The sequence below is a fragment of the Paramormyrops kingsleyae genome, chromosome 19, assembly GCF_048594095.1.
Source record: "Paramormyrops kingsleyae isolate MSU_618 chromosome 19, PKINGS_0.4, whole genome shotgun sequence".
NCBI lineage: Eukaryota > Metazoa > Chordata > Actinopteri > Osteoglossiformes > Mormyridae > Paramormyrops > Paramormyrops kingsleyae.
Window position 1 is genome coordinate 15018996 of NC_132815.1, and position 15446 is coordinate 15034441.

The 15446-nt window shown below is 44.3% G+C and overlaps 1 protein-coding gene across 4 annotated transcripts in view; it reads right to left on the reverse strand.

Annotated features, from left to right (window-relative positions):
* Positions 1 to 14810, reverse strand: part of LOC111851525 (DNA (cytosine-5)-methyltransferase 3A) — a 112349-nt gene extending 97539 nt beyond the window's left edge. For 3 of the 4 annotated variants that reach the window (XM_023826533.2, XM_023826532.2, XM_023826529.2), the window contains exons 1-2: positions 14691 to 14810; positions 11291 to 11475 (exon numbers count right to left, since the gene is read on the reverse strand). In XM_023826533.2, the coding sequence (XP_023682301.1) occupies positions 11291 to 11368 (78 nt within the window). In that variant the 5' untranslated portion in view covers positions 11369 to 11475; positions 14691 to 14810. Of the gene's footprint in view, positions 1 to 11290; positions 11476 to 13668; positions 13761 to 14690 lie in introns of those variants that run through there. The other variant, XM_023826530.2, reaches the window with a different exon arrangement.
* Positions 14811 to 15446: the final 636 nt, after the last annotated feature.

Sequence of the window (15446 nt, forward strand, 5' to 3'; positions counted from 1 at the left end):
TCACAGCATCGTGTGTAAAACACATCCTCACACGGCCATTTCCCAGCCCCCTGCCACCCCTATGACTCCTCCGATGTCAGCCATCCTGCCGTTTTTCTTCCGCGTTTGCAGCACTGGCTGCGACGAGGGCCGCCAGCAACTCGCTAAGGCAGGAGATTTGTTGCTAAGGTGAAAATACTGCTTAGCAACCATCCTCGGCGGTGCAGGGCTGCTGACTAACTCTTTGGCGTGTGCCCGGCAAACGTGTCGCGTCGAGGTAATTCGCTGATGACTCAAAGCAGTTTTCCTTCTGCTAATCTGTCAAGAGCAGGGAGGCCTGAAGGCACAGGGGATATTATTTTTGGTTTTATTGTAAGAGATGAGGTTTGAGATGAGCAGTATCCCTCTGTGTGCATTTTACGCAGCAAATGTAGTCTTACGTTACCAGGTAACGGGATCACTTTCTGCATGTAAGGTCGTGGGGGGAGCCACAGGTCTCCCAAAAACAGATGGGCGGGGGGGTTGGGAGTTAAACTGTACTGATATGAACAAAATCATTCAATTATTTGTGACCTGGGGTGACATTCATCTTTGCGCCTCAGGGCAACAGCATCTTTGTCAGAGCCCTGATTATACCGCTGGGAGAGAAACAGCTCTCTCACTCTCTCTCTCTCTCTATCACACAAACAAACACACACACACACACACAAATGTATATTTATATCTTTGTGGGGACCGTCCATTCATTTCTATAACAAAATCCTCAATGACAACCTTAACCACCACCAAGCCTTAACCTTAACCATAAATAAACAAATGAAATATAAGACCTTTGGCATTTTTAATTTTTGGATGCAGTCACGCATTTTTTAAAAATAAAATTCAGTTTTCTGAAAACATCAAAATAGCGGGGGCTTTTAATTACATATTGGGGACATTTGGTCTCTAGAATGTAATATATACATGACCCCCCCCCTCCACACACACACAAACACACACACACACACACACACACACACACACACACCTGCAGCCAAGCCACACGGTTCTGCCGAATAAACACTGTATGTCACCCACATGCTGCCCGCCTCAGCAGACTCGCGGCACCGTGCACTGGCTCCTTACTTCCACGTTCATGTTTATTTTGAAGACAGCAGAGTGCGGAGTTTGAGCCCCTCCCCCAGCCGCGCGGCCCTGACGAGGGGGCCCCCAGCAGGCTTTATGTAAAGCACCCGGGACGCTGTCCATTACGATAAGTTTCTCCCCCAATAGTTCATCAATATCGGTCTTCTACTCACTTATCATGCCTAATTTTTAAGTGATAAAACACTACTGAAGCACTCACTGGGACAAAAATCACATTCTCTGACGACTAAAAGGTCTATAAACTGGCAAAAAGAAGGAGACTGCAGACATGATGGAGGTACATCCCAAAGCGAGAGTGTGTCCACTGATAACTTGGCATCAATGCTAATCTTGCTACCAGCACTAACCTAACTACCAGCGTTAACCTTGCCATCAATGCTAACCCTACCTGTGACGCTAAACTTATTATCAGTACTAACCATGCCACGGACACTAAACTCACCATCGACAGTGTGATGAGAAACACGCCTGAAATGACTGCCAACTCTCAGTAACTCGGGAGTGAAACGAGATGAACACACTGACGATGGGAAGCAAAGACGATTTTCGGCGATAGTGGGCATAGTTGGAGAGCAGGTTAAAGGGGACTCAGACAGGCCAGCACTACTACACCTTGTTCTTGGTGACAGAAGAGAGTCACAACTTTGCGGAATTCCTCGGTGGAGGTTGGGAGACGCCCTTCGCATGAGGCTGGCCTCAAGTATCCCTTCCTATAGGATGCAATCATCAGGGTCAACAGAGCTTCACAATGGCCAACTCCTGTGCGGAGACGGTTCTTTTGGATACATGGGGATCTCATAAGCCAGCAGCTACAGACTTTACCTCTTATTCGGCCCCACAGCAAACAGCCTCTGGTGCTGATTACATCCATTGGTATTGCCCAATAATTCATTTGATTAAGGAGGTTAATATCGGACCTGATCGCAATGCACATTGGCCTCTCCAAGACATACCATTATCCAGAGGCTTAAGAGGATAAGTTTTTTAATTCTTATCCAAATAAACAATGCTATATTTAGTATTCAATGACAGAATAACATGAACCTGAAGGAACATGAAACAATTACAAAGCTTTCATGAGACACGTGACGATTTATTACATGAGAAAAAAGAAATAGGAATGGATTTAAAGACAACTGAGACTTGAAACACTCTTACATGGAAAGAAATTTGAACGTGTCCAAATCTGAGGACATAAAACTAAAAGAAGCCAGGTCACAGTTTGACAGTTTTTTGGCTACAAATGCTCAAAGAGATACTCGGTATGCAAGACACCAGCTCTACAGTATAAATAATACTCTCCTAACACAGTTTGCTCAGAAAGCACCGAGTAAACAAGAGCCACATAAAAGCCTCAAAGGAAGATGAGAACAGTCAGCCAAAAACAGATAACAAAAACACAAATATATCTTCAAGATGTTCATATCTCCAAAGTGGACAAGAAAGTGTCTTCCTGGATAGCACTGATATTCCTGAAATAGATACGCTACAAAAGGAATTCTTAAATCTCCACAGCAGAAATAAAAGCAGACATCTTCTCAATCTCCAGCCAGGAAAATCACTGGCTCCCAGGTTTCCTGAGGAATATTTCGATGTGAAGAAGAACCAAATACGTGAACTTAATTCACAAAAAGGGAAGAAGCCCAGGGCTTTATAGCTTATACTGGAAGACTGGTTAAAAGTTGACATGAAAATACCAGCTGAAGTACTAGCAGCCAGTTTAGAGAGGATATTCCCACAGACCATGAACAAACAGGCTTTACTGAGAGTCAGAATTCATCTGCGAAAACCGGGAAGTTATGGAATATAATGCAGAACTTTGACCAGGAAAAAATTTGGGGCCTTTTCATATTGATAGATGGGAGTGTGTTTTTTGAGATTATGAATAGATTCAATGTAGGTTCAGGTTTCACAGAGTGGACTGAGTTACTGTATAACACACCAAAAGCAGCTATACAGAAGAGAGGTCGCATTTCTGGACCATGTGCTCCACACGGGGAACAAGGCAGAGACGTCCTTTATCACCCCAGCCAGAGAACCGCTGTAGAGCTTATTGCATATCCATAGTGTTATTCCAATATTCGGGGAGTAACCTTGAGCAGGAGGGAACAGACAATACTATCATGGCTGCGGCAGACGCTAATCACGCTCTGCCAGCAGTTACTCCTGTTGTAGAAAGCGTCTACAAGGTTAACTTCAGCAAGGCAAGCTTGATGCTGTTAAGCAGTATGGATAGTACTGACCCCTATTACCGTAAGACCATCCCCTGGAGTCCCAAGGGCATCAGAAAGCTAGGAATTTAAGTGACCCCCTGATTTTTTCAGCTGTATTCACTGAAAATAAAACCTCTTCTGGCCCTGTAGAAGGAAGACGCCCTGATGGACAGGAGTAAAGTCTGACTCACAGGCAGGATTAACTGGGCGAAAGTAATGTTATGTCCACGTTGTGTACTCTCGTCCCAAAAGGCGACGCTAAGGATCTAAACGCGTAAGTGTCATGGACATGTCATAAAACCAAAAAATGAAATACAAGGTTTCCAGTTAATGTGGGGGAGGCAGGGCTATTAGAACAAGACTCCCTCAACTTGGAAAAACCCCTAATAATGAACGTCTAGGTGACATGGACCAAGATAGAAAATTATCGAGTTATCACCCCCCCCCCCTCCCCCCTTTATCGTAACCTGTCTCCAAATAAAATGGCTTCCAGTTCACTAACAGGTGGATAATTACAATCTATGATTTGTTTGAGAGGAATATTCAGAACAGATTAACATCTCCAAACACAAAACAACCTCCCAACTTTAGATCGCTTTAAATAACTTCAGATGCGGCATTATCTCTACTAAATATAACTACTAAATATAATATTTGACATTCATTGGAAAAAAAGGTTTCCTTGAAAAGCAGAGATCATAAGGAGATTCTATCTGAAGTTTTACTCAGAGTTATCATGACATATTCCCTGATATCTTCACAGAAGGGATGGAGCAGAGTGAACTACTGTAGCCAGACATTACAAAAGTCCCAGTGTGTGATGGATATAGAGCAATGCAGTATAGTATACTCCACAGAACATATATTACTCTACAGGTTACTCTCCTGCATGATTAATATAAAAATACTTGCTAACTGGCTAAAATGTAAAATGAGGGACTGGTATGTGGCTGTGTAGGTTAAGATTCTGAGCCCATAATCGGAAGGTCACTGGTTAAAATCCCAAGGTCGGCAGAGTGATTTTATCTTTGGACGCTTAAGTAAGGCCCTTAACTCCAACGGCTCCAGGGACAGGTTGACCCTGGCAATGGCCAACTATTCAAAGATCCTGGGATGTAATCTAAAGGGAACTGTGACACCAGACCAATTGACAGTTGGTGCAATACAACCTGTATCGTGATCAGATGGGTAAGTAGTGAGTGAATGAGGATCCTTAACAAGGAACTTCAATACTATGGAAGAACATACCCCTACAAGCCTTCGGCCTAAAAATGGAGATTCACACCAACCCATAACATCTTCATTCTGTCATTGTCTATTGTTTTTCCATTCTGTTTTTGTTATACATTCAAAAAATAGTACAGTGTCATCCCCGACAACTCTGATTACTCTGAGCTTGTGTATGTGCCAGATTACTGTTTAATCTTAGAAACCCTCCTGCGTCTCCCTTCAGCTGACAAACACGATGATTAACAGGGTAAGTTAACGTTTAAATTTTTACAAAATAACTGCCCATCCAATTTTCAACCAGTTATCCAGTACACAGTCATAGCACAAATAATAAATAGATATACTTTTTAATACACAAGCACACCATTGTAAATGCAAACAGGGATATAAAACTATTATTTTCAGTCATGTTTATGAGCTTGAATATTAAAATCAGTACCACAATTCATTATCTTCTGATTATGGCGGTTTGACGACGGTCTTCCCAAACTGTGTTTTTATATGCGTCTATTACCCACAATGCCTCACCGCAGGGAATCGTGGGTACACCGGTTATGGACATTAGCAGTGGTCCATTCTTTATAACCTGAGGACGTGTATCACAGCACATACTATGTGGAGACCCGGGGGGGGGTGGGGGGGGGGCGGTATTAAGGCTGTCAGCAGGGTCAATCAGGTGCTACGTTATTGCCAGGCTTAACCATGGATTCCCCCCCCCCCCCCCGCCTCCCATGGCCGCTGACACAGTGTCCCTTCTTTCCCACAGGTTTCCCGAAGAACGGTGCTGACCCAACAGAAAGTGGTGACCTCATGCCAGAAGAATCTGAAAAAGAGTGTTCAGTTTCAGCCTCCTGCCTGTAGGGGTCATAACGAAACAAAATAAATGCCCATCATGAATCGGCCCTCTCTGCCCGATTTATGAGCCCCATGGCAAACATGGGCCCATCTGAGCGGTGCACCTGTGTGCGGCGTCGCTCTGTTTGCTAAGCTCCGGAGCGTGTCGCTCGAACGGCTTTTATTGACTGTTACACATTAACCGGGAGCTTCAGCGCACAGGGAAATCCCAAAACCAGCACAGGCTGTGGGTCCGGCCAACATCTGCATGCACGCCACACGCAGAAAAGAACCGCCTCATTCGTTTGACTCACACCAATCTGCCCAGACAGTGTAGAACAAAGGCAAGCCAGAGTGGGGGGAGCTTAAAAATGGGCCAGGAGACATAGTTTGTTGTTCAATATGTGTGCTCTATTTCTGTCTGCAGCCGGCTATTTCGGGCAACTGCTGTTGCCAAGCAACGAGACTGCGATCTGAGGCAGGGGTAGAGGAAGTTCCCGGATGACATAGATGGTTCAGACTCCTCCTCTCCCCACATCACAAATCACAGCCCAGGATGCCTTTACAACCCATCCTAAACCGCAGCGAAACACCTTTCTGGGAGCGCGCCTGCGATGCTGCGAGCACATTTCTCAGCCTGTCTTCCCGACTCCAGTCTAATCAGTGACCCCCCCCCCCCCCAAGAGTCAGCCCCACTGCGGCCCCTGACGGACTCTGTACCGCCGCTGTACACGGAGGCCCCAGAATATGACATCCTCCTAGCGTCGGACATTTCTTACAGTCGACTGAAACTCAAAATCAGATTACGGCCTGGGTACATAACGCCGCTCATGCGGAGGCCCCTGGCGCAGGACGTCATTAAAAACAAAAACCGGTGTGACATTCACATTCAGATATACATATAAACAGAGCTATAGATATACAGTGCGGAAATTTCTTTCCCATCTTTGACCTGGACACTTTCTGTCCATGTTTACAAGAAGTGGACTGTTCCACTAAAACATATTAAACTTCTAAAGGAGTCCGAGAGGTACAAGAAACCAAAGCAGTAAGATCATGTGTAAACAATGAGATGTTTTTAAATTAAAAACATAACCAACTAAAAGGAATGCAGAATAGACACAAAGAAGGTCTCTTCTTAGCACACAAGCATTTGATAACCAGATTCTTCACCTTCCCATTTACAAAACCCGTTGTCACAGTACAAATGCAGTGATCACACTGCCTGTCCTATGAGCCAGAATTCTGGCATTGCAGTAGACGCCCACTCTTTCCATGATGGAAAATAAACCGAATAAAACATGATTTAAAGGAGCAGAACTGTAGATGTTGCCTCAATGCTCACCAGGAAGAAACATCCATCTTCAAAATCAATACATCGTAACACAGACTGCCACCCTCCGCAGACCACAAACCGACATAATCCATGTTTTACAGTGCTGCGTTAAGGCGGGCCAGTAAACAATAATGTCTAATTGTACTACTTTTGAAGTGAAATGCATCAATGTAATTAGTATCACAGACAAACTGCTAAGGTTTATGTTCAGTGTTTGTGTTATATTATGTTCAGCTGAGTGTATGATTAATATACAACACAAAATTCTTAATTCTAGTAAAATAATAATCAGCTTTACTTCCCCTCCAGTTGTGCAGGTTCGAATCCGTCCCTGACGCTGAGTTTGTATTCGCTTCCTGTATTTGAGGTTGAACTGGTGATGATGGCAACATATCATGCGTTACATGGGTATCAGGTCTCCTCATGCCACCCTGTACATCTCTGTTGAGTTTGTGTCCCTCATGGACTGACCTTCCATCCAGGGTCCCTATTCAGGATCTCCCCTCCCCACCTCACAAATGTTCACCAGATGAGTGGTCAGAAGATGGATGGGCTTGCTGTGGGTGTCCAAGGCGATGCACTGGTAAGCCATACTGGCTATGTTCAGCCTCAGACATCGGGCATCTCTGCTAATCTGTCTGGATAAGCACTCATCCAAAAAATACCCCGTTAAATATGATCACCGTCACTGTCAGTAGAGATCAGCCTCAGTGATACGCGAGAGAGTATTTCTCTTCTGTGATGGAAGATGATGCAGAGTGAGAGCTGCAGCAAATTTCACTCAGTCTTTACTAAATTATGAGCTTGGGCTATGGATAGTCATTTCCAAATCTTGTGATTACAGATCAGAATCACACAGATACACTGGGCTTTCAGCATATTTACTTAATCAGCATTAGGGTAGATAAAATGGATACTTTATGCCGCACTTCAAGAACTTGAACGTGAAAGGGACACCCTGGTGCATTGCGGGAGAAGAAGGCAGCATGGCGTGTAGGGACGCAATTTGGTGTCCTGAAGGCAGATTAACTCTGTCATTCAACATTTAATCTTTAAAGCCCAAAACATTTTGGTTAAGGACACGCCCTACTGGTTCAGGTGCCCAGTAACCACACACCAAGTGGACGGGTTTGTGAAAACCGGCCCAACACGACTCCTGCGCAGCCAAAAGAGCTTTTCAGCACCTGAGTCTGACGTCTGGGGAAACATAATGGAGCAGCAAAGCTGGAAAGAGTTCAGATCGCTTACGGAGCCCTTCTACTATCGGCGATGCCAAAACCAGGAGCGACGACAGACTCTTTTCTTGTTATTTGACAAGTGCAAAGGCAGCGACATCGCCTCAGGTGAAGCCTCTTTACCAAATTCGCGCGCGAGCGGCGCTCGAACAGACTGGCGGACTTTCTACATTTTTGTTTATTGCCGCTTCTTCATTAACAACGAGCCAGGAACGTTAGAAAGAGCAACAGCGTAAAGCAGGCGCTAGAACGGTACGATTAGCACTGGACTGGCTGCCGTATCAAAGGCGCAGCACACAGAAGGGCTTTTAAGGGGTGAAATTAAACAACAAACTGGCATTAGACAAGCGGGACACTCTTGTCATTGACAACTCCGCTTTGACGAGGAAGACAGTCTCAGGAGACAAACGATAGACAGCTTCCTCTGGGCAGCCACACGAGCATCACTGACATATCAGTGTCAGGAAGTACTACGCTACACTGGTCCCGTAACAGTTGAGACGTCAGCGAATCTGCTACACCACAGATACCCCGCACTGTGCGGGTGGTGTGTGGCTCAGCTGGTTAGGGCACGGCCAGTGATCAGAAGGTCACCGGTGGAAATCCCGTGGTCAGCAGTCACTTCACTGTAGGGCCCTTAACCACTGATTCCCACAGAACTATCTGACCCTATTTTCTCAAAAGAAATGTAAGTCGCCTGGAGTAAAGGCGTGTCATACATAAACGCAAAACGTGGGCTTCACATTCACAGCAACCAGGCTCAGTTTCCAAAGCAGCACTCTGAGGTGCATCAAAGACGAACACAAGCTCTTTATGACTAGTCCGCCGTTGGCTTAACAAATCAATGCGAGGGGCTCTTAAATTTGACAGTACTGCACCAGCACCAGCCCAGCAAACAAAATTGTGGCTTTTAAATACTTTAAGTCTTAGAAACCATTTCCACGATTTCAGTGAATATTTAGAATCCGTTTTCACAGAAATCCAGTAACCCACCAAACAGGTCTGGTTCTCCCCAGCGGTACATGGATCTGTGTGCGTGAACCAATGCCAGGGAAAACAGTACACGACAACTCAGTGCCCAGAGGTAAACAGCTTTTAAATTCCCCGTCATGAAATATAATTAAGGACTCTGGGATAATGAATGAAAAATGGTTAAGAAAACAAATTAATATCTTTTGATATATTATTCTGAACTAGAAGTGGACAGAGCAAATAAAGAATAAAATTTGCAAGTCAAAGCATTACCCTGTATTACTGGGGTACCATTTCAAGTTGATCATATAATCTTGTTTCACTAATAGATCTGTTAATGCGATTTATCATCTTCTTTTTGACTCGTTATTATGGTTATTCTCTGTCAGTCTTCTGCTCTGCTCTCTTTACTGTTGCCACATGAAAGCCGTTGACAGCAGGTCCTGTAAACAGAACCAACAAAGTACTCAGTGGAGGTAAATGCAAAGAGCTAAGGACAGCCTCCATCTGCTCCCCTCATCTTCGAGTCTTCCTACAAAACTACAAAATTACCACGGGGACAGGTAAATTTAACCTCCGTCCTGAAAGGTAACAATTTCATTCATGCCAGGCTGATCTCTGACGTCTGCAAAACCTATTAAACGGGTATTTTACACAATCATCCTGTCAAGTTTCGTGGCACCATAGTCCCCCTGTGAGAGCGACAGACAACCGAAACAGATGCTGTAGCAGAGCAGACGTCACGGAACCGGGAGACCGACAGGCAGCCAAAACAGATGCTGTAGCAGAGCGGACGTCACGGAACCGGGAGACCGACAGGCAGCCAAAACAGATGCTGTAGCAGAGCGGACGTCACGGAACCGGGAGACCGACAGGCAGCCAAAACAGATGCTGTAGCAGAGCGGACGTCACGGAACCGGGAGACCGACAGGCAGCCAAAACAGATGCTGTAGCAGAGCGGACGTCACGGAACCGGGAGACCGACAGGCAGCCAAAACAGATGCTGTAGCAGAGCGGACGTCACAGAACCAGAAGACCGACAGACAGCTGAAACAGACGCTTTACCAAAACCGACGTCACAGAACAGTGAAACCCACAGACAGCCGAAATAGATGCTGTAGCAGAGCAGACATCACAGAACCAGAAGACAGACAGACAGCTGAAACAAATGATGTAGCAGAGCGGATGTCACAGAACCAGGAGACCAACAGACAGCTGAAACAGATGCTGTAGCAGAGCGGACGTCACAGAGCCGTGAGAGCGACAGACAGCCGAAAGGCAATTTGGCAGAGGAGATGTTACAGAACCTCCCCTCCTTCTTGAAAACCATCATAGTGGTGAATACAGAGACTCAGTGAAGCACCGGGTTCGTACTGAAGCGTGACGCCCGCTTGGGCATCAGCCAACAACAATGTCAAACGAGCTGCTCTCCCCATCAAAAGTCATAATTCCGTGACAGATAGAATACCTAAATCCCAGGGATTACATTTTGCACAAGATTTCGCAAAACCTGTCAGAGCTGGTTTTGGAGTCACTAAGTTGATGCTCACTGATTTACTAATTAACAAATGAACTATTTACATATCTAGTAATTACTTTTCCCAACACTGGTTAGGTCACTGTGTTTATTTAGGGAGGCAATAATGAAAAGTAAAAACCAGAGTAAAACCGAAACTTCATATAGACTTTAATACTCACTACAGTACTGTACAGTACTGGCCAAAAACCAGATGAAATATTTGCCTTCCTAATACTCTTAAGCAAATAACTGCCAACAATTATAAAAAGTGACATGAAAAATGACATTATACCATTATACCAGGGTTATTCAAATCACGGTCCTCGAGGTCCGAGCACTGCTGGATTTCCAGCCTTCCTTTACCTGTCAGTCAAGTGTGAAGCCTCTAACCAATCAGAATCAGTAATTATTAAACTAACTACCTGGGAGAACTGAAAATAAGGCCCGGATTTGGAATCGAGGTCCAGATTTGAAGAACCCTCCATTATACCATCAGTTTTTCTTGAAGTAAATGAATAATTTTAAATGATCTCTTAAAACATTATATTTCGGGGCATGGTGTATGGGTTATGCCTGTGATCAGGTCACGGGTTCGAATTCCATGCTTGAAAGAGTAGCCACATCTCGGTTTGGGCCCAGGAGCAAGGCTATGACCCCAACCCCCCAAAAAAAAAGGAAAGAAAAGAATATATATATTTTCTACAGGGCCATTTATGGGAATCTCTCTGGGTGTCTCTGCTATGAGCTGTCCTCCCCCACAACTGCTCAAACGCCCCTCGCAGTGCCCTCCTGAGGGACCACAGTTGCCCAGCTGCAGGTCTCTTACCATTTTACTCGCTGCCGCGTCATGATAGTCCAAGTCCGCAGGCTTGAACGCGGCAGCACTGGCGCTGGACGGCATCATTGAGATTGCGGTGTCTATTTCAAAAGCAAAACAAATGAAAGAAAAACTCAAAGAAAAAAAAAACCTAAAAATAAACTGTCGCCTCTTCTTCCTGTTCTTCCTTTTCCCTGCAAAAAACAAACAGAAATAAGGTGAGGATGACGGTAAAGTGGGGTATGTTCCTTTGGCACACCGTAGTAATATATATGGATTTAAGTTTCTCATTTTAGGCAACACTGCCTGAAGCTGAAGTACAATGAGGAAAAAAGATAGCAGATAAGGCTAATTGGTCTCATTAAGGCGCATACAAGTGGCATTTGTTTAACTGCACCCTATATGAAAGTGATGTAGCCTCCTCATAACCAGGACAAGAGGGAGAAAAGGTGGATACCATCTACCCAGACAGCACAGGATTAAATGTATTAAGCCACAGGGGAAAGCCCAGGTTCTCCAGTGAATTAAAAAGGTGTACAGGTTAAAATAAAACGCAGGTTCTCCAGTGAATTATAACGGTGTACAGGTTATAATAAAACGCAGGTTCTCCAGTGAAATATAACAGAGGACAGGTCGTAATAAACTCTGGGTTCTCCAGTGAAATATAACAGAGGACAGGTCGTAATAAACTCTGGGTTCTCCAGTGAAATAGAACAGAGAACAATACCTAATAAAGCCCGGGTTCTCCAGTAAAAAATAACAGAGGACTGTGGACAGGACGTAATAAACTCTGGGTTCTCCAGTGAAATATAACAGAGGACAGGACGCAATAAAGGTTGGGTTCTCCAGTGAAACATAAGAGCACGTTAGCTATAATAAACCCCGGGTTCTCCAGTGAAATATAACAGATGACCGGAGGTAATAAAGGCCGGGTTCTCCAGTGAAATATAAAAGCGCACAGGCTATCATAAAGCCCGGCTATTTAAACCCCTCCCGTTCAGCTTTAACATGGCGCTCCTTGAATCTCTGCCAAACTCTCTTTTCCCACTTTTCCGCGGCCTGTGATTGCCATTGAAATTCAGATATTTGCAGGCAACAGTTTATTTAATTTTAAATCACACTAAGACAGAAGGCGTAAGCGTCCAATGTAGGTTCATACGAAGAACGTTAACCAACCATGCCAGTCAGCCCAATGAGAAGAACATCTGACTGACAGGCGAGGCGTCCAAAATGTTCTTTCACCGTATCAGTGATTGTTTGAATGCGATTTGCGTTCGTGTTCGTTGGACACACAGCAGTCACGTGTATCTGCGCGGATTTGTGCGATCAATTGTCGGCGAAAAAGACGTAAAATCCTAATTTAAAAGTCAAAGAAAGTGACCAAGTGGCCGGGCGGAAGCATCGGGGTTGATCCGGGCCGGGGATCGAGGACGAAGCTGCCAACTGCGGCTCTGCGCCCGAAAAACCCTTAATTTCACTCACGCTAAACGAGGCCAGTACAGGATTTGAAATTCATGTTTTTAAGTGTAAGTTGGGTATCTGAAGGTGTCGTTTTGTATAACCACTTAACTCCGCGTCGCACTTTTTGGCCGTGTTCCTTTGCGAATTTCAGGACTGCGGTAAATTTAGGCAAGTTCACGCTGGTATTAAAAATAGCTCTACATGAAACAAAAAAAAATAATAACTTTCCTGGATGGTATGCACCATATATTGAAATGCACGTAAGAGATTTTGTTTCTACAAATGTCACAAATATTACCGTCTGCGCTACACTGACTCATACATAATAATCATAATCAACCATAATCACTGAGTGTAAGCAATGGCTTTAATTTTAAAACTTAAGTCAGTTGCCACTTCCTGCGTCCGATACCTGCAGTTAACACAAGTATAACTACTTGTTGGGTCCCTCAGTCACGCAAACTGGGATAAAAGTTATAAAATATCTGCTATGGTTGGAAAATGAGATTTCACATGGATTAGGTGACGACTTTCTCTCTAATTGAAAGTTATTGTCACTAATTAATAGACAGTTTAATATAAGTTCTTACACCCAAAAACCTTTAAATGGGCCTAGAAGATAAGCGTGATTATGACGACAGCATGTCAGTATTGCTGTATACATATATTAATTCCTAAAAGGATTTCTATGTATACAATAATTCATCCATTTTTACAAGTTTTTTCCCCGGCGCAACGTTATTATAAACACACACGTTGGCGACACAAACCGTAAACCCTAGGAAAAGGGCATATATTTAATACCTTTTTAAAGGCCTGCGGGACACTGATTGATTGATGAACTACTGGTACAGTCAATTTCACATTTTACCACCTGGACACTCATTTGAACCCGTGACAAAAAACGGAAGATGCGAAAACCTTACATTTTCAGATCCTTTGTTAGTCAGTCTGTCTCTCTGTCTGTCTGTCGAACGCGGGCAGCTGTAAATTGCTTTACTTGGTGTGAGGACACTGCACGGTTCTTCCAAGAAAAAAGTATACAGAAAATCCGCACTGCAAGTTATACCGTAGTATGTAGGTCAGCAGATGCATCAGTTCAATTAATCTGATCTCAATTAACAATCGTCGCACCTTAAATCACACGCAACTGGAACTTACTTTTTCAAATGGACTGTACGATGACCCCCATCATTCATATCAAACTGAAACCCGTATATTTTAATAAAAAAAAAAAACTTGTACTTATATAGAAATATACTTTTAATGTGCATTTAAAAATCGTTTTACATGCAACATATTCAATGCAGGGTCTATTCCTTCTTCCTGGACAGAGCTATTTATCATTTCATTTTCGGGAGAGTGCAGCCAAGCGTGAGGATTTTCTGAAATACTATGTGCATTTTCCCGGACTTTAACACGGTCGCATAAAGCAGATGTGACACAGAACGAACTGGAGTCCGCATCCCTGCATAATCATATGTCAGGCGAAAAGCCGCCTCTGGTCCGTGCTCCCCGGATCGTCTCCGGGCAAGTTGAACTGCGTGCCCGCTTAAAGCGCATCGGCGAGCGGGCGAAAAAGCGCAGCGGCGCCTGGGTCCCCATAAATGATGACGGGCTGTGCACATACATCATGACTGGGGCATGCCTCGCCACCGACACGCACGCTTTCGTATGCAAAGGTCGCGGCAGGTAACCGGTGCACAAGTCTGTGATCGCTTTCGGGAAAAATAAAGAACTGTGTTCAAGTTCAAGTGCCGATCGCTAGCTACGTTTAAACCCCCCAGCCCCCCACATCTGCAGAAAGCGCAGATATCCAGCCAGTCTGCGCACCATCAGATACCTCCCGTTTGGGCTCTTTATAGTGGACCACTGAAGGTTATCTCACCAAGAGGGTCTACGGCACGGGTTCGAGGTGTTTTAATGAGTGGATCACAGTGTTAATTACCCGTTCCGCCAGTCCCAGGCCTGACCCTTCTGGTTGTCGCTGCCTCCCGGATCCTCCTTCTGCTCTTCCCCCTGTCCACCTCCTCCCCAGCCGGCGAGGCCTGCTCCAGCTGCTCCGCTGTAACTGCAGAGGCCGACGGCTCCACAGGGTCCTAAAGCGCCTCAGTTAAATGTCTTCGCTCTTCGCCCACTGCAAACTGACTTTCATCACCGCCTTATTCCTCTTAATGTTATTGTTTTCTAAAATGTCAAAATTCCAAAATTGATTCTGCCAAAACATGTGCCCGTTTTTGGCCGAAAAAACACAACATACTCAATGTATCACAATACATACAATTCAATGTATTATTAATAATAATAATAATAATGTTGTTGTTGTTCTTTCCTTTCCTTAATAGAATGCCGTTTTTAACGTCACTGATACATCAAACAATAATAGGCCTAAATGCAAAATTGAACGTATGAATGTCTTTTCAATTAAATTCCCGAAACAAAATAGGCCTACCCCTTCTTATGAATTTAAAAATGCAAAAACACAATTAGTACTCTGGGTTTGCGACTTCTGTAATGCCTAAAAAAGAAAAGCAATGGATTTGTGCCACTGTCTGTAAGGTGACTTCTGGAAAGCTGTATGATGCTACTATACGTTCCCTCTCTTCTCATAGTTGGCAGAGAACATTCTTACTGTAACATTGTTAGCTAGCTGTAGTAATATCCGTGGCCGTGTGTCAGTGGACACTTAGAACGTTTCCATACA